Source organism: Dunckerocampus dactyliophorus, chromosome 13, assembly GCF_027744805.1.
Source record: "Dunckerocampus dactyliophorus isolate RoL2022-P2 chromosome 13, RoL_Ddac_1.1, whole genome shotgun sequence".
Lineage (NCBI taxonomy): Eukaryota > Metazoa > Chordata > Actinopteri > Syngnathiformes > Syngnathidae > Dunckerocampus > Dunckerocampus dactyliophorus.
This window is the reverse complement of record NC_072831.1, coordinates 27,864,733-27,883,798: the sequence shown is the minus strand read 5'-3', so window position 1 is coordinate 27,883,798 and position 19,066 is coordinate 27,864,733. Positions and strand designations below refer to the sequence as shown.

General features: G+C 43.9%; 1 protein-coding gene across 3 annotated transcripts in view; it reads right to left on the bottom strand.

Moving 5' to 3' along the window:
- Window positions 1-19,066, bottom strand: part of stag1a (stromal antigen 1a) — a 42,000-nt gene that overhangs the window by 2,888 nt on the left and 20,046 nt on the right. For 2 of the 3 annotated variants that reach the window (XM_054796422.1, XM_054796421.1), the window contains 30 exons: window positions 13,866-14,044; window positions 12,386-12,506; window positions 12,146-12,301; window positions 11,971-12,067; window positions 11,826-11,902; window positions 11,539-11,743; window positions 11,323-11,474; window positions 11,153-11,226; window positions 10,191-10,314; window positions 10,019-10,117; window positions 9,861-9,940; window positions 8,873-8,980; window positions 8,690-8,804; window positions 7,818-7,935; window positions 7,621-7,724; window positions 7,399-7,491; window positions 6,932-7,225; window positions 6,413-6,483; window positions 6,156-6,324; window positions 5,664-5,756; window positions 5,415-5,589; window positions 4,076-4,215; window positions 3,895-3,996; window positions 3,659-3,807; window positions 3,426-3,554; window positions 2,813-3,015; window positions 2,573-2,741; window positions 2,373-2,489; window positions 2,187-2,301; window positions 2,013-2,093 (listed from right to left, as the gene is read on the bottom strand). In XM_054796422.1, the coding sequence (XP_054652397.1) occupies window positions 2,013-2,093; window positions 2,187-2,301; window positions 2,373-2,489; window positions 2,573-2,741; window positions 2,813-3,015; window positions 3,426-3,554; window positions 3,659-3,807; window positions 3,895-3,996; window positions 4,076-4,215; window positions 5,415-5,589; window positions 5,664-5,756; window positions 6,156-6,324; window positions 6,413-6,483; window positions 6,932-7,225; window positions 7,399-7,491; window positions 7,621-7,724; window positions 7,818-7,935; window positions 8,690-8,804; window positions 8,873-8,980; window positions 9,861-9,940; window positions 10,019-10,117; window positions 10,191-10,314; window positions 11,153-11,226; window positions 11,323-11,474; window positions 11,539-11,743; window positions 11,826-11,902; window positions 11,971-12,067; window positions 12,146-12,301; window positions 12,386-12,506; window positions 13,866-13,894 (3,759 nt within the window). In that variant the 5' untranslated portion in view covers window positions 13,895-14,044. The remainder of the gene's footprint in view (window positions 1-2,012; window positions 2,094-2,186; window positions 2,302-2,372; window positions 2,490-2,572; window positions 2,742-2,812; window positions 3,016-3,425; window positions 3,555-3,658; window positions 3,808-3,894; window positions 3,997-4,075; window positions 4,216-5,414; window positions 5,590-5,663; window positions 5,757-6,155; window positions 6,325-6,412; window positions 6,484-6,931; window positions 7,226-7,398; window positions 7,492-7,620; window positions 7,725-7,817; window positions 7,936-8,689; window positions 8,805-8,872; window positions 8,981-9,860; window positions 9,941-10,018; window positions 10,118-10,190; window positions 10,315-11,152; window positions 11,227-11,322; window positions 11,475-11,538; window positions 11,744-11,825; window positions 11,903-11,970; window positions 12,068-12,145; window positions 12,302-12,385; window positions 12,507-13,865; window positions 14,045-19,066) is intronic. The other variant, XM_054796423.1, reaches the window with a different exon arrangement.

The following is a 19,066-nucleotide window of genomic DNA, read 5'->3' as shown; positions in this document are numbered from 1 at the left end:
ATGACTTCCGGACGGCTTTGAAGAGATTCTGGACCACCATCCACCGTCTCAGGAGGGGGAAGCAGTACACTGTCAACACAGTGTATGGTGGGGACAGTGTGCTGCTGACTTTGGCACAAGGGGATGTGGACCAGTGGAGGGACCTCCTCAGTCCCACCGACACGTGTTCCAATGAGGAAGCTGTATCTAGGGACTCCACGGTGGGATCTCCTATCTCTGGGGCTGAAGTTGCCGAGGTGGTCAAGAAGCTCCTCAGTGGCAGGACACCTGGGGTGGATGAGATCTGCCCGAAGTTCCTTAAGGCCCTGGATGCTGTGGTTGTGTCATGGTTGACACAACTCTGCAGCATCATGTGGACATCAGGGACGGTGCCTCTGGATTGGCAGACTGGAGGGTGTGTTCCAACTATTGTGAGCTCACACACAGCCTTCCTGGTAAGGTCTATTCAGGGGTTCTGGAGAGGAGGATTCGTCGGACAGTTCAATCCCGGATTCAGGAGGAGCAGGGTGGTTTTCACCCTGGTCGTGGAACTGTGGACCAACTCCACACTCTCAGCAGGGTCCTTGAGGGTGCATGGGAATTTGCCCAACCAGTCTACATGTGTTTTGTGGACTTGGAGAAGGCATTCATTCAACTGTGTTCCTCGAGGAATCCTGTGGGGAGCACTCTGGGAGTATGGGGTACGGGACCACCTAATTTAGGCAATTTGCTCCCTGTATGACTAGTGTCAGAGTTTGGTTCGCATTGCCGGCAATGATTCAGACTCATTTCCAGTGAGAGTTGGACTGTGCCAGGGCTGCCCTTTGTCACCAATTCTGTTCATTACTTTTATGGACAGAATTTCTAGCTGCAGCCAGGGTGTTAAGGAGTTCTGGTTTGGTGGGCTTCAGGATTGGGTCTTTTTACAGATCATGGCTTCATCCGGCTGTGATCTTCAGCTCTCACTGGATTGGTTCTCATCTGAGTGTGAAGCGACTGGGGATGAGAATCAGCACCTCCAAGGCCGAGTCCATGGTTCTTACCCGGAAAAGGGTGGAGTGCCATCTCAGAGTCAAGGATGAGATTCTGCCCCAAGTGGAGGAGTTTAAGTACCTCAGTCTTGTTCACGAGTGAGGAAAGGATGGAACGTGAGATCAAAAGGTGGATTGGTGCGGTGTATGCAGTGATGCCGACTCTGCATCGGTCCATTGTGGTGAGGAGGCGCTGAGCCGAAAGGCAAAGCTCTCAATTTACTGGTCGGCCTATGTTCCTACCCTCACCTATGGTGATGAAGTTTGGGTAGTGACTGAAAGGACACGATCATGGTTGCAAGCAGCCGAAATGAGTTTTCTCCGTAGGATGGCGGGGCTCTCCCTGAGAGATAAGGTGAAAAGCACTGTCATCCGGGAGAAACTCGGAGTAGAACCGCTGCTCCTCTGCAGGACCTAGCCATGCTTCCCGGATGCCTCTGTTGGGAAATGTTCAGGGCATGTCCGACCGGTTGGAGGCCTCAGGGAAGACCCAGGACATGTTGGAGAGACTATGTCTCTCAACTGTCCTGGGAACGCCTCGGGGTTCGCTGGGAGGAGCTAGACAAAGTAGCTGGGGAGAGGGAAGTCTGGGCTTCCCTGCTTAGGCTGCTGACCCCGCAAAAATATTAATTTTCTCAATGCATGACTATTCTTAACACTTTATAGGTCACTGACTTACAATAAAATAAACCCAGAACATTATCATCATTTTAAAAAAATCTGTAAACTTTATTATTATATTTATAGTAGTGACATACCAGAGTAATATGAGTTTATTTGACTATAATATTTGATTATTATATTGAAATATAATATTTTACACTATATATTAACTTCAACATAGATGAAATCGTTTAAATTTTCCATAAATTATGAATGGTGAATAACGCAGGACTCTCAGTGACAAATTTCTGGTGGATATCTCTGATAGTGCCATTATAAGGTCACATTGAATGTTATTAATAGTAGGCCACGCCCCCTCCAGCCTTGTTATTGCCTTACCGACTCATCCTCGATCATGGCTGCAGAATCAAAGAAGTCCGGTCTCAGTTCCGCTCTCTCACGTCTGTTCCTCGATGGCGGCTGCGAGGAACATTAAAAATACAAACATTGCATGAAGAATAAGAAATGTGACACAATGCAAATGTGGCTCCAGATGAGGGCAACCTCACTGACCAAGTCGATCACCATGGTGTCTTCAAACTCCTCATTCATGTCCTCCAGCTGGCCCCGCGACGACATCATCACGTCCTCAAAGATGGGCTCCGCGTCATCCTCCATCAGCCCGCGCCTGAGAGAAGTCCATTGTAAGCCATGTTCATTTCTCAGAAACGTACGCGTGTCTCTGGAAGTCCAACTTACACGGTCTGCCTGACGCCCTGATTGCTGCGTGACTTGATGTAGTTCATGGCCGTCCGGTCTTTCCTGCTCACCTCCTCCATCTTCTGCTGGCCGAGCCATGACATCTGCATCTGAGGGCTGCGAGACACACGCTCCTGTTAATTCTGTGTGAGATCATGGAGGTGCAGCAAAAACAATGTGGACGTGCGGTGTGTGCGTACTTGTGCACGTAGTCGTTTTCCGATCCGGGTTCCGAATCCGGGTCTGGCATGTGTTCTGCTGGCCTGTTCTCTCGCAGGACTGTGGAGGTGAGCTGAGGAGTTTGCAGCGCCCCCGGTGTCTGTAAGGTGTCATTACGCATCAACCACGAGCCCTCTACGCTGCTCTCCTCTGCGTGGGCCAGAAAAGAAAGTTGTTACCGCGCTCGCAAACACGGCATTCCATGGTGATGGAATGCTCACCCTCTATCCGTTTCTTGTGAAGCGGCGGTCGTCCCTTCTTGCTGCGGACCGAGCCTGTCTTGCTGCTGGAGCCCGACGTGACTGACATGTGGTCCTCGTCTCCGCCTGTCAGCAGGCTGTTCCTGTATGAGATCAGCGGAAGCCACACGTCCTCCCGGCGCTCCGACATGGACTCTGACATGAACTTCTCCAGGTACGAGTGCCTGGTGAGACACACGTGCATTAGCTACAACACTTCCCTAGTATTTGCTTAAAATGTTCATATAATAATTATGCTAATGCCTCCATTCATGAAAACAACATTGCTGTTAAACTTTACTGTTACTGTAGGCAACATCCTGGTGTAATTTTTCAAACTCCACAAGATGGCAGTTGCTGGGTTTGAAGTAGCATGAGCGATCAGGCCCCAGCAACTTATTTTAGCTCTGCATGTGCTTTAAAGTGTGGCAACTCAGCTTTCGGTGTCAAACTATTGTGTGTTGCATTTGCCGTACTGTTGTTTACAATCAACTCATCAGCACTACTGATGCTGACTGAGGCCAATAACAGCCTCTCTCCAGCTATAATTACAGTATTTATGGTAGTATGAAGAATAAGGGCTGGAGGTACTTACACTGTCTTTTTGTCCTGGCGGATTAGTTTGGAGGAGAACTCGCTCAAGACCTCCAGAAAGGCCAAGTTGATCGGAGGAAACTCTGGTCCGCGAGGATTCTGGTACTTAAAGGCAAATTCGATTCCATCTCTGACACGAGAGTGAGAAAGACAGAAAAGAATTGTCAGCAAAATGAATAAAAATGTAACTTTTCAGACACTTAACAAGACTTTTTAACCCGCTTGTGAACATACTTGTGCAGCGTGGCAACCGCCTCCCTGGTCTTGATCTGATCCAGGCCAAAGGTGAGGGCGAAGCGGCGCGCCAGCTCCTTGATGCCGCTGACATGGGATGACGTGCGGTCCAGGTTGGGGCCCTGATCCTGCAGCAGCTCATTGAAGAGCTACAATACAAGCAAATTAACCAGTTAGCAAAGTGTTTATGGGTGCAGATGGTCTTGTATGTGATGCATTTAGTGTCACGGCCTTGCCTGCTGCAGACTGAGGATGAGAGTCTTGGCGCAGAGGATCTTGTCTGTCTGTCTCGTTTTACTCAGAGTCTCCTTGATGATGTCGCCGTAGTCGTTATAATACTGGAGGGCGGAAATGTGAAGTGTATAAGGAAGCAGACTGAGGTGATATAAGATGCAGGGAGACCGACTGAACAGCTACCTTCATGTAGTGTTTGAAGATGTCGGCAGCAGCGGGCATGTCGACGATGTCATAGATGATGAGCTTGCAGAAAGCTGCCAGCAGGTTCCTCCTCTTGTGCAGGGCCTCGATCTTGTTGGCCTCGTCCTCCTCATCCCCCTCTGCGAGTCGTCACACAGAGAAATACCATTTATTTGACATACAGCTGGCTTTCCTGTGCTGTGGGGGTCCTTTTAGAGTTAGCCATATTTATTTCTCATGGCTGTAAATTACATTTGTGGTGCTCCTGTGGGCTGTCGTAAAAATGCTTACATATATGTAACATATACACCCTCAAAGTTTTATACTTAGATAAATAGTTTGCTTGATGGCGGCCATGTTTTTCAACCAATCTGGTTCAAATTTTACAGATACTGTATGTGCTTGTCAGTCCCCTGAAGGCGTGTACCAAATTTTGTGGTGATTGGGTTAAACACCCTAAAGTTACAGCGGTGCTTCTGCAGAGTGCATTGAGCTGAGTATTTGTCAGAAAAATAACAGCACAAGCAACACAGCAGGGGTGCATGTTTTGGCACATTTTCACCGTTTTATGTGCCGCAGTTCAGTGTTAGCTCACACCAAACGTCTTCCAATGTGGGCCACATACTGACAAATCAAGAGATGTGAGGGCCAATTTTTGTTGGTTGTTTATAGTCGGCTAAAACCAATCCAACGTAGGCATGCTAACAGACTTTTTATTTTATATATATATATATATATATATATATATATCTCACCGTTATCTATTATGTGTTATCCTGACTATCACTGAAAACATGACATGGAATCCAGGAAGTGAACTACATGTACTGTACTAGATGTAGAATGGATGGGGGGTAGGATTAAATAAGCTTTGCTTCTTCCTACTCCTTTTGGACATGTGGAACTGTCAAAGAATGATTCACGAGATGTATTCCATTGTAACCTTCATGTTCAAATAAACTAAACCAAACCAAACCAAATATATATATATATACACTGTATGTATATATATATATATATATATATATATATATATATATATAATTACATATAATTAATATCATTTACATTGTTTACACAATGTCTGCATCTCAGCTTTGCATTAAGTGTATTATTATCAACATTTCAACTTTGTCTTGTTACTTTACTTTTTGCTGTTTTTATTTATTTATTTATTTATTTTTAATGTAACGTGTTTTTTTAATGGTATTCTTAGAATGCGCAGCGGCCCAGTAAAAACAAGATGCAGCCTCCAAACGGCGGTCGGGCCACACTATGGACACCCCAGTTTGACACAAACAAAATAAAAAAATACCGTGAATCTCCTCTGTAATCTCACCCATGCTCTGGTTCTCGTCGTCCTGGTCGATGAAGACGTGGTCCAGGACGAAGTTGAGCAACTCGTTCTGCAGCGTGCCGTCCGGGTTGAAGACCAGCGGCTCGAGGCCCTCTCGCCCGCCGGAGATCAGCTGGTGGCTGAAGATCATCAGCAGGTCGCAGAGAAGCATGAAGGCCTGAGCCAAGAGGCGACATGAGAGACGTTTGGACAAGATGGAAACAACAAAACCGAGGTGCGTTGTGCCCTTACCTGCTCTTTGACGGGCGTGTTGACATTGGACAGGCACTGCTGGCACACGGCAAGGAAAGACTTCACTACTCTCCTGAGGGCCAACAAGTCATCCTGCAAGTACACACACGCACAGTTAGTGCTGTAAATACTAACCACTCCATCAGGGAATTAATCGCTGTAAAAAGGTCCAGAGTGCGTGTGTAGATAATCACACTTGATGTCAATCCATTATTGAGCGACTTCACAGCGGCAGGATAATTAATCAAATTACTTGCTGCCCTCAGGTAGCGTCTGCCAAATGACTTGGAGACAAGTCAATTGTATAAATAGTCCATAAAGTGCCTCGTTAATCAAGCAGGCATGCATTTCCCCTTGGAGTATGATGTGTTGGTGATTTTGTACTATACCGTTCGGAGTTTTCTCTTCTATCCATTGAGATATCACATATTTGATTTATCTCCAAGTCGACTCTCTCAGCGCTATCAGTGAAGTGTGTGCATTGTGGAGCACCTTGCTGGGAGCCCCCTCTGTGATCTTGACCAGCTGCCAGAGGATGGAGTAGTGGGAGCACTGCAACGCTTGCACGGCTATCTGCTCAGGCATGGAGCCCAGCTCGATGCCCGCCTTCAGTAGTCGGTAGCAATTTCCGAACAGATCCCAGCGTGTCAAGTCGTGAGCACTGAAGCAAGCGGAGGAGAGAACATCTTTACACAAAAACTTGATATAGGAGACACTTTCAATTATCTTCTAGGAAGAGAGAGTCATACTTGTGGAAGGCTGTGAGTCTCTTGAGGGTGGATAAGACGTTGTAGATATCGTCATCGTCTGCCTCCTCAGCCTGTGATTTCATAAGCATAAGTTCTTGGAAAAACTGGCATTTCAGGTTTTTTGTGTGCTCAATGGGTTTTTTTTTCCTCTCCTCACAAAGCATTTGGTACAATTAGCACACAAAATCCTAGGAAAGTGAATGTTTGTTTACAAGGGAGGTCAGGGGAAGTTACAGTACGACAGGCCATTAACGTCACAGTCAGGAGGAAAAAAAACAAAACAAAAAAATAGCGCTTGATTTGCTCACCAGCACAGTACGAGTAGTCTCGCCTCATTGGAGCGTGTTTTTTTTTTAAATTATTGGTTATCGGAGCTATTTTTAACGTTATTGGATTTATCAGTGTGATGTCATAATTCACTCATAGCCTGATAATTAACAGTTTGATAATTATCATGCATCGCGCACCCCATTTAAAAGTATTAGTATAGTAGGATTTATGGTATTTCCACATTCATACCTCCTGTAGCAGCTCTTCCACAGAGTGCGCAAAGCGGTCGGTCATCTCGTCGATAAGCTGCGAGCGGGCGATGTCCACGCGGTTCATGATGGTGTACTCCTCCGAACAGAGGATGCTGTAGGTCTTGCTGCATGCCTCCAGCACGTCCGTCTCAATGTGCTTCTCCACCACATGACGGATCTGCTTCAGCAGCGCGTCCAGGTGCTTCTCCATGCGTCCGGCACTGTACACGTCCAGGTCGAAGAATTGGGGGATCTGCAGGAGGTTGGCCACCTTCTCTGAGTCGGCTTGGTACTGTCAGGAGGAACAAGTTGCGATTAATTGCCTTCTCTCACATATTTCAAGCAGGATGGGTCCACAAAATTAATTTCCCCCATGAGACATAATGGAAACCTTTTTAATACTGCACAGACTATTTTTTGAATAACATTTTAGTGTCATTGTCCTTGAGTGAAGAAGCCCCTTACCTTGGATAACAGCATGGGCAATGCCATGATGAAATGCTCTGTCAGTTTGTTCTTGTCGTCTATTTGGGTCTTTCTCTCCTTTGCTGTAAGTACCTGGACAGACACAAACACAATACATCACTGTCAGCATGAGTGGACTAATAGGGTAAAAAACCAAGGATACAAAATAAAATGATGATAACATCCTGATAGCAGTCGTTTCTCTTATAAAATGCAACCCACCCGCTTGCCAGTGCCTCTGCCAACAGGAGGATGGGCCTCTGCTGCCTGTCGGATGGTGCACACCGTCAGCTCTATTAGTGCGCTCTCCTGTCTGTCTGAAAGCACTGCAGAGAAGGTCATTAATAGTCCCAATGTCCCAAAAAAATTGAAAAAAGAGCGAGATAAAGAGTGCAAATTGTGTCGAGGGGTTGTCTTACACTCCTCTCCCTGCACGGGCTCCTCCAGCAGCAGCTCAGTCATACACTCCCAGTCTTTCAACAGCTCCTGAGAACTTTCCCACAGGGAGTCCACCAGGTAGGCTGCATGCTCGTGGAGCTACACACACACACACACACACACACACACACACACACACACACAAATAACAGTCACCATGCAAGCAGGCTGTGGGGAAAACATGCACTTTATGCAGTCAGAAATGTATTCATTTGCAACTGCACCGCTTCATAGTTTGGATTTTTGGACATGAAGTTGTATGACATCCCCATCAGCAGTGGACTATATCAGCAGTGACTTATCCCCCAATTTGGTCCCGTGAGTCCAATTCTGGTTGGATTCCCGTGAAGAGGAATGTAGTTCTGCTTAGGTGCTGGGTGATTTAAGTAAAGAGTTACGCTTCTCAAAACGATATGGTTCAAAACAGTAATACATTTGCATCATAAAAATGCCTCCTCAAAAAAATCAGACCTCACAAATTGCTCGGCGTTATATTTGTCTCCCGCCGTGTCCCCGCGCACTGTCGCCTCTCCATTGTATGGATGTGGGGAAGGTGCTCGCATCTTCATCTGCGTCGGGGAGCCGCGGCCATCTTGTTTACGTGTGTTCCACAGCAGAAGAAGATGCGAGCGTCTTCATCACATACCGACCAGATCAGAACTTGTGGGACCAAATGTGGTGGTAAGTCACTGCTGATGGGGATGTCATACAAATTCATGTCAAAGAATCCAAACTATCCCTTTAATGAATGACAGACAAGGGTTGTTGTATGATGCAGTGCAGTTCTGCACAACATACTGTTGTTATCACCACTTTAAAGCCTTTCTGACATCAGGACAGGCTGAACCGTTACCTCACTCTCCAGAAAGAAAAGCACCAGCATGCGGATGAGATTCCCGTTAGGGCTGCTCCTGCCTCTGCGCTTGGCCAAGGCCTCCTCCGCCTGCGGGTCATGACGACTAAACAGCCTGCAAAAGACGGGGAAAGCCGTCTGTGAGTTAGACTGTCAAGATCCCATTATTTGACACGGACTCACTTCCTGTGCAGGAACTCGCCGGCAGCCACGGCCACGGGCCTGTGGGCAGAGTAGACCAGGTGGTAGACGTTCTCACAGTCCTCGTTGGACAGAGCGTCCTCGCTGCCCCTGCAGATAACACGAGCACAACAGCGTTCAAATGAGTGTAGTGCACTTTCTGTATGGTAATATTGGGAATACCGCAGCTCTGTGTCAGACCAAATTCTAATAACATCCCAAGGGTGCATGAATATTTAACTCATTCAATCACAACCCCTTCAGTACCGGCCATTTTAGACGATTTTGACAGATTTTTCAGGGCACACGGAATATTGTGTTGTATGGCTACATAAACATGGAAGCTACCAAAAGAAAGATTAGACTCTCGTCTTTCATCAGGAAAAAAAGTCTGTTTCTATCTTTCTCCGTTCTTTAGTAATCAGCAGTAGAACATAGGTAAGTTTCAGGAACATATCAGTTCCCAACAAGAAAAGGGAGAAAAACATAGATACATTTCAAGCAGATCTTTCACTTTGACACAAACGTTTTGCTTTTGTGACAGCTCAAGTATCTAAATTACACCGCAACATAAACAACACAAAAAAGGGTTGTTTTATGTTGAAATAACAAATTATTTACAAATATAACACCATGAACTATTTACAATTTAACATTTGGAACTAAACTGCGTGTGTGCGTGCACGTGGTGTGTGTGCATGCGTTAAAATTTCCCTACAATGCGTAACCTTCTGCATGCTACACTCCTCCATGCGCTTCCACTGCCTACTTGCTGTCGAGTGCGTATATACTGTACATGCAAAAGATCCATGCCAAGCTCTTATCAAATGCACTTCTGCCACCTTGTGGCCATTTTTATGACTTAAAGTGCAGTGACAGTGACTTCTATTAGTGTGCAGTTGCGTCACCACCTCTTTCTGCCTCTCGCGCACAAAAACGTAAAAGACGTGTAAATACGTCTTTGGTATTGAATGAGTTAATAACTACTTACTGTAGGATGAGAGTGACCAGTCGGATGGCCTCTACAGCCACGTCATACTCCTTGTCAAGTGTCATTGATACGATACGGTCCTGTTATGACAAAGGAAGAGCCGGCATCAATAGGAATTCTACTAATTTTGCTGCTTGGCTGTACTGTTTTGTCGTTACCTTGAAGCGGTTGGTGAAAAGCTCTAGCTTGGGGAACAAGTCGCGATTCGTGTACAGGTTCTGCAGAGCTTTTAGGCACTTGAGACGCACCTCGCCTTGCTAAAATAAGACAGTGGTACAACTCAAGCATTGCAACATATGACAACAACACAGTGTTTTCTACTGAGCTCACCCGGTCATGCAGCGTCCATCCGACGTACTTCAGGTAGCTGTCATTTAAGAAGGCATCGCTGTACATCTTCATCCACACGCCGATCTCCTCGATGCAGATGGCTCGAATCTCGGCAATCGCATCTCTGGGGAGCAAGGATCATAAGAACGATGTCATACCAAAGAAGGAAAGAAAGGAACTAAGCAAACGCAGTCAAAGTCAGCGGTGATGATATTCTTATGACGAGCAGCCAGGGGTGTCCAAAGTGGAGCCCAGGGGCCATCTGCAGCCTGCAGTTAATTTTTACTGAAATATTTACCATTTTTAAAAAATTGACTTTTAATTCACAAGTGACGCCCACACCGGAACTTGTGTTTGCCTGTTATTATGCTCCAGTTTTCGGTGAGTTTGTTACAGTATATATTTATTTATTTTATGCCCGCTTTTTTGCTGGGACACTTGAGGAGACGTATTAAGCTTGTTCATATTTCTAAAAGACACCATTCACCTCGTCAGATGATCGGCAAACTTCATGGGACAAATGTTTCGACACTGCCTTGCAGATGGAAAAAAGTCCAAACCTCAAAGACGTTCAACTGTGAAAAAGCGTGCCAAGGTAGCAATAAGTCAATCCACATTTGCTCTCTAATATGCTCCATAGTAGCCGGCCTTAGTGCTGGCAGCTAATTCCCATCTGGCTTGTTATGATGCGCTGAGTTAGCATTAACAATCTTTGGAATCGTGCCGGGCCCTGGCTCAGCTTTTCCAGTCGTGCCGTGTTTGATCGTGAATCCGAGCGCTCACACGAGCCCAACGTGCCTGACTTTAGCTGTGAAGTGGCCTATGCACGGTATGATTGGCCCAGCGAGGGTATAGAATTGAGCGCTTGACTTATTGGATTTGTTTTATCATGTTTAATATGCAAAAGGTGAAGAATGTTAATATTTGTCCATGCACTTTTGTGTATGTGGACAGATTGGCACCTGTAGCGATGCACAAAGATGCCCTTGAAGATGGAGTTCATCATGTTCTCGATCTCATCCTGGTTTTCTTGCAGCTGCGCAGACACAAACACAAAGACATTTTACACTCTGCACACGCTCTCTGTAAAAACGAACGTAACGAAAGGGTTTTTTTGTGTTTTTTTGCATACCTCCTTCCTCTTCTGCAGCAGCAGCTCCAGCTTCTCATTGGCACGCTTGCCGGCGATCTTGTTCCTCTCCGCCTCGTACTGTCGCTGCGTGTTGTCCTGGTGAATGCTCAGATTTAGAGCCACGTTCACCAGCGCCGTCATGAGCTTCATGGCTACGACGAGAACGTTGAAGTTATACTTTAAAATCGTACATTGGGAATTTTTATTTCTCCTTACCCGCTAGCGTGGACGTGTGCCTGAAGGCTCGGACCTGCGAGTCGGACAGTCCGGTGAGGAGGGAGATGACCGTGTCCATCATGTACTCGTCGTAGATGATGCTGTACTGACATTGGCGGATGAGCACGCAGATGAACTCGCAGAAGTTGTAGCGAAACTTTTTCCACAGGGGGCCCGGCATGGTGAGGGGGTAATCGCCGCTGTCCTGTTGATACGAACGTTGCGTTAAGAGAACCAAAAGCCTTGCCGTCGTCTTTCACTGCAGCGTAGCGTGGGCGAGGAGATACCTCGTCAAACTCCTCAGTCATCTTGCGAATGATCTCGGCGTTCTGCATGTTCCGGAACATCTCGATCCTGACCGTGCCTGGTGAAAACAACAAGTATGACGTTTGTGGACTTTGTGTGCCGAGGTTTGACTGGAGTTGTCTTTACCTTTGCAACCAGAGCACTGAATGAAAAAGTTGATGAGGTCCAGCAGGGCCAAGTCTCTGTCCTGTTTGTACGACTCGATCCACTCGTCCACGACAGACTGCACATACAACAACAAATTCCAGTCAGTTACCAACGTGGGAAGCTATCATGCAGCATAGCTTCAATCAGACTGAACCTGCATGGCGCTCTTGCCCAGTTTGACAACTTCAAACAGGGTAATGGGATCCATGCCGTCTCCATTGTGTTGCGCCACGCCGTTGGCTTTGCCTCGCCCTCTGGCCCCGCCCATACCTTTCTCTGCTGGCGACTTCCTTGGCTTCTTATTGGCTGTCTGCAGAGAGGGACAGTGATATAACATAAGAATTACTTGTACAAATGTGTCAACGGTTCTTTCTCAACAAAAGTAGACTCTTACCGCAGCTTGTTTCCCAGGCCTCCCTCTCTTCTTCTTGCCCTTCACCTCCGGGTCCTCCATGTCTCCCATGCTCATGCTGAGGCCTACTGCGTCTGTTGCTCCGGACTCATTGGACGAGTCCCTGGAAACACAATGAATGACAATGAACTTCAGTAAAATAGTTGGACAAATGTCAAAATACATTCATCACCTGCACCTCTTATGCGACAGAAGGCTTAAATATAGGACTTATGGGTCCGCTGTTACGTAAAACAAACTGTTTTTTAATGTGTCTGTAGAGCCTGCTTTTGAGAACAAAAATGTGAAAAAAAAAAATCTATCATCTCTTTCATTTGTTTGCTCCACTTTTGAGGGAAGAGGTGCCTTTGAAGTTGGGGCTTTTAATGACGTCAGAAAGGGGAAAAACCTCTCATGGACGTGACACCGCCTGTGACCCGCCCCATGAATACGCCCACCACTTCACGGGAAAGGACAAAATAGCAGGCTTTGCTACACATACTACAATAAAGCCTGAATCAGCTACACACGTGGGAGCTGTGAGTTTGATCATTTTGTTTTTCTTCAGTGAATTGGCTAACCTAGCATGATGTTGCTCTTAAAATTTGACTGTAATGTTACCACTTTAGCTCACATGCTATGCTAGCATTGTGTTTTCCTGTCCCCACTGCTTAATATTACGTTGTTGTATGTGAAATACTTTGGACAAGAGCAAAGTTACAGTGTATATGTCGAAAGTGCTAAAATGCACAAAAGCTTGTCAGGGTTAAAGCTTCACACACACAAGTTGGCATGTTCCCAGCAGGGCGGGGTGTCTAAAGTGCGACCCGGGGGACATTTACAGCCTGTGGTGTTTTTATTTTATTGACCCTCGTTAGATTCTAAGATACAATTAAACTAGAGAATTTTAAAAACAGCCAAGATGGGAAAAAAGAGCAGTGATTTTTACAAAAATAAAGATTACATTTTAGGAGAATTAAGTCATTATATAAATAAAATAAAAAAATAGCATCAATTTGAAAAATTTAAGTACAAAAAGCTGTAATATGAGAAACAAACAAAACACAAAATAAAGTTGCAATTTTTGGTAAAAGGTTACAATACTATGATAAAGCCAAAATATTCTGAGAATAAAATCATACTATTATAATAATTAAGAATGTTTGTAAAAATTAAAAACAAAACAGAAAGAAAGGGTCATGTACGGAGAAAAGGTTCACACTAATAATGCACATTGTTACTGATAACACAAAGTTGAGATTCTGGTTGTTGTTTTTTTTTTTTTAAATAAAAAAAAGAAAGAGCTTATTTGCTTACTATAAGCACTTTTAAAATTGTCTAAATTCCAGCATAAAGACTGGACTTTGGCCAACACACTTCCAATACACCATTTTGGGACCTATGACACTTATTCAAAATTGCTAAAAAAAAATAGTCTAATATAGGACTTTTAAGGTGATATGATATTGTAAGGTCCACTCACTGGAGAACAGGAAGCTCTGAGGTGATCATCCTGGTAGTGTAGGGGTGAGGTTGTCAAATGTGTACGTTTTAGGTTTCAATGGAACAGGTCTGATGCTTGGATGGGGGGGGAAGGGATATCTGGAGGGGCAGAAAGTCTCCACGACTGACAGCGCTCTGGCTCTTAACTTTCTTCTGTTCCTGGAGGAAAACCAAATAAGAGGACGTTAAGAACGTGGGTATCAAAAATATCACTTAACAATTAAGATAGCAGCTCTTCTCAAGCTAAAATGGGTTGACTGGTTATTGACTGCTTACTGATAGAGGATCAATTAATAATGGGTATGTCTCCAACATAATTAAGCCATTGTGTCTGTAACTTGCCACTAACCACAAAGAGGGACAGTTCAGTCTTTTACAGAAAGTATGAAAGGATGAAAAAGGCGAAACGATGACACCAACTGGCCACTTTAGGAACTACAGCCAGAATAATTCTGGGGCACCTAAAGAAGCTGCGATAAAGGACGGTTTGTTGTTTTTTTTTAACAACACTTTTGACAACATCATCTTCATGTCAAGAGTTACCCATACGTCAATAAACTTCTCCAATGAAAAACAAAAGGTAAAAAAGTGACTATTTCTACATTTTAATAAAAAGATGTACCTCAATTCCTCCACCAACTGTGTAGATAATTCAGTCATACAATCTATAGCTAACAGTGAAGCTAATTCAGAAGACTAGCAACTGAGTTGAAGACCACATTGACTGTCTACTTGTTTATATGGTAATGAGTGCCAAGCTGTTGCAGTGACAGAGCACAACCACTTGAGGCAGTGTGATCCACAAAATCTTTCACCTAAAGCACGAACTGCATAATTGGGGGTTAATTGGAAAGCAAATGGGTTTTTAAAAAATCCTAGAACACGAATTAAACGCCTTGAAAACTTCTAGTGTGTTTCTGATGGCTTATAACACTTGTTTTTACCCACAGTGCGTATGAGTGCATGCGTGTGTGTTTGAAAGTAGGTCTGGGCAACAGTAGGGGGCAGGCTAAGAGAGTATGTATTTAAATACTGTCTCGCACACTGTGGTGAGGAATGGCAAGAGTAGGAGTGAGAAACACACACGCACGCACGCACGCACGCACTACTCACATAGCCATCCAAACCAACTCAGGGGGAAAATGTGAGATTAAATGTGAGCAATTTTACTGTTAAATTGGAGTTGACCTTCAGGCTTCTTTTATTTCCAGCTGCAGATTATGAGAGAAGCTCCAGCCTCCTTAGACATATATAAATATTTATATATACATTTTATGGAAAAAAAATAGTGGCTTTACAAGGAATAGAAATTTCAGCAAAAACGGGGTAATTATTCTTAATATCCATCTATCCATTTTCTATACTGCTTCTTCCTCATTAGGGTCGCGGGGGCATGCTGGAGCCTATCCCAGCTGACTTCGGGCGACAGGCGGGGTACACCCTGGACTGGTCGCCAGCCAATCGCAGGGCACATATAGACAAACAACCATTCATACTCACATTCATACCTATGGACAATTTAGAGTCTCCAATGAAGCTAACATGCATGTTTTTGGAATGTGGGAGGAAGCCGGAGTACCCGGAGAAAACCCACGCACACACGGGGAGAACATGCAAACTCCACACAGAAATGCCCAGGGGAGAATCGAACCATTATGTAATATTATTACACGGTGAATTAAAGTACTTATTATATATTAGTATTGCTACAAATGTAATCATTTGTTATTCCCACTCCTCCATTTCTGCTACATCCATCTTCTATGTCGCTTATTCTCATGCTGGAGCCTACCCAGGCTGACTTCTGGCACGAGGTGGGGTACACCCTGGACTGGTCGCCAGGCAATCGCAGGGTACATGTAGATGAGTGAAAGCGTCACAAAATGACTGTGATGCAATAATAACTGTCACCTTTCACAACTAAAATCAATAGAAAGACTCCAAAATACAGTGGAACCTTGGTTAGTGTCATTAATTCCTTCCAGAAGGTCCGACTCCAACCAAAACGGATGCTAACCAAATCCATTTTTCTCCTAAGAAATCCTATACATCCTATTAATCCGTTCCAGAAGGCCAACAATTTTAACACAAACTACATTTTTATAGCTTTACAAATTACAGTTTGAGATGCAGAAAACAATTTTGAAAAATGCATGTAAATACTGTGTTCCCTCGTTTAACACAGGTTAGTTAGGTTCCAAAAAAATACCAGTGCTAAGTGAATTTCGTGGAGTAGAAGTTTTCCCCCCGTTTTTTTACGTTTTTTCGTTCATTACATATTTTTTCATTTAGAGGATATGTTTTTTCATTTATTATACATGTTTTTTTTCCCTTTACAGTGCATGTTTTTTTCATTTACAGTATATGTTTTTTCATTTATTATATATGTTTTAAGGCTGTAAAACCCCTCGTCACACACTTCTTACACTTTTCTCAGACATGAGTAAATGTATATGTTGCACATACAGAGGGCCCTGAAAGCGCGGATCACGCTTTGGCTCTAAAATAATCCTGTCTCATCCATATTAAAAACTTGTTCTGGGGCATATAATGGCTTTAAATTAGTTCACGGATGCCTCGGCCCCGGCATCCGCAGAGGCGGCCTCAACGTGGTCTTGTTGCAGACATTTATAGCCCTTTTTTGCATCCTTGTTAAAATTTATCGCTGCTGTCGTCCTTGTGTTATTTTCCTCCTTTTTTATGGTACGAACCGAAGATTCATTTATTCCGTAATGGCGCTCTACAGCTGCGTAAGTTCTACCTTCCTTCAGCATGTCCAGAATTCCAACTTTTTGTGCAATGGTTCGCATCTTCCTCTGCCTTTTGGGTGCAACTGCAGGTGCGTTTGTCAGTGCTGTGCGTTTAGTCGACATTGTGAGTTTTGTCGGGGAGAAAACTTGCAAACACACGGCACTAAAGAGCCACACTGCTGGTGATTGAACAATTATGTAAATTAGGCACGCTGAACGCATTCTGTACTGTACAGGACACCTGGCATGGAGGAGATTGATTAGCCATTAGCCAGATTCGGGACGCAGAAGACAATGCGGGTTCTCCCTTAGCAAATCAGGACGCACAACACAATGCGTTCATACGCTGTAAAAAAAAAAAAAAAAAAAAAATGCATGCTACACTGTAAAAAAAAAAAAAAAAATCGCACACACACACAAAAAATCTGCGTTATAGCGAGGGAACACTGCAAATATAAATGATGAATGAAAGGGATAAATGAACATTTAAGGTTAGTTTTACTTTCAATGACGATGTGATTCTTTAGACAACCGTTCCCAAAGACATGATGTGGCAGCGAAATCAACACCTTCCTCTTCAACACCAGTCTCCTGTTTTGCTATGAGTTATTTCTTGAATGTTTCTCACCTCAGTAACCCAAAATGGAGCCAAACAAAGTTGCAAGTGCCAGCATTTGGATAACGAAGGTGGGAAACACTATTGAATTCAAGAAATAACTCATAACAAAACAGAAAGGTGGCACCGAAGAGGAAGGTGTTGATCTCGCTGCCACGTTGTGTCTTTGGGAACAGTCACGTCTTCAATGAAAGCAAAAGCAACCTTAAATGTTCGCTTATCCCTATCTTTCACCATTTGTATGCATTTAGAATTGTTTTATGCATGTAAAAAAAAACTATAATTGTAAAAAATAAACATGTTCTGTGGTAACATAGTTGAGAGTGAACCGCTGATGACATCATAGATGGTGCGATGTAACGGACTTCCCGTTCCGGTTGCCATTTTGTTAGCAAGCTAAGGATGCTAACAAGGACATTTGTGATAAAAAAAAATACATTAAGAACACAGTTGGACTCATGCAGTGTATTAATAACAGACACGCACCATATTGTTCCCGGAAAATGTACGCAAACAAAGGCCAAATTTGGGCATAAATTTTCAACACTAACCAAAAAAAACGCTAAACGAGGTTCCACTGTAATCAAGTAAATCAAAACCAATGGCTTCCTGGATGGAATTAAAGACGTCTTAATCAATTAATGCCTGACTGCTGCCCAGGGGCCATTTCTGGCCTACAGCTCTTTTTTTTTAATTGTCTCTTGACATGCATGCATTATTAATGAGGTATATTATCATCTATTACAATAGGTTGCTTTGTCACCTCTACAACACAAAGCTAAAATGTTTGTTCAGATAAATTAGCATATGTTGCTCTCCAGTACATTGGATTGGTTTAAGATACATGTAATTACTGAGTTTAGTCCAAATAAAAGTGATACAAATAAGTAATTCGATGAATAAATCTGACTTAACATTGCATGACGAATATGTGTTTACAGATTAACTTGACCTTCTGTATGTAATGGTAGGAGAAACACTGTATATGTGTATTAATGGCCAGATCCTGGCATATTTCCAGCAATTTAACACGATCTAGTGCAGATTCCTGAATGAAATGTTAAGCGTCTTGACGCAAGCTGGTCTTGACAGAACTTCTGTCCCAGGTTAAGATTCATCTCAGTGATTTTCCCTCACATCATTCAGGCGGCAGATGAATTCATCTATGTTCGACACAGACAGCAGCAGAGTCCATGACGATGACCTCAGATGACTGACTAGGCAAAAACGTCCGACTCTCAATAAGGTGACACCCGCTCGGTACATTTTTTTTTTTCTTTTGAAAAGACAGCAATGTAACTTAATAATGGAGGCAAATCATTTACACACAATTCTCTTCACTTATTCCTTCATTTTTGCAAACCTAATCAAATATATTGCCATATTCATATACGGTGGTGTGAAAAAATGTTTGCCCCCTTCCTGTTTTCTCTTTTTTTTTGCATGTTTGTCACACTTAAATGTTTCAGATCATCAAACACATTTAAATATTAGTCAATGACAACACAACTGAATACAAAATGCAGTTTTTAAATGAAAGAGGGAGGGAAAAAAAATCAAACCTACAAGCCCTGTGTGGAAAAAGTGATTGCCCCCCCCTGTTAAAACATAACTTAACTGAGGTTGAGCTCTAGAAAAGGTTATCAAGCCATTACTCAAGCTTTGGGACTCCAGCAAACCACAGTGAGAGCCATTATCCACAAATGGCGAAAACACAGAACAGTGGAGAACCTTCCCAGGTGTGGCTAGCTAACCAGAATTACCCCAACAGCGCAGTGACGACTCATTCGAGAGGTCACAAAAGACCCCATAACA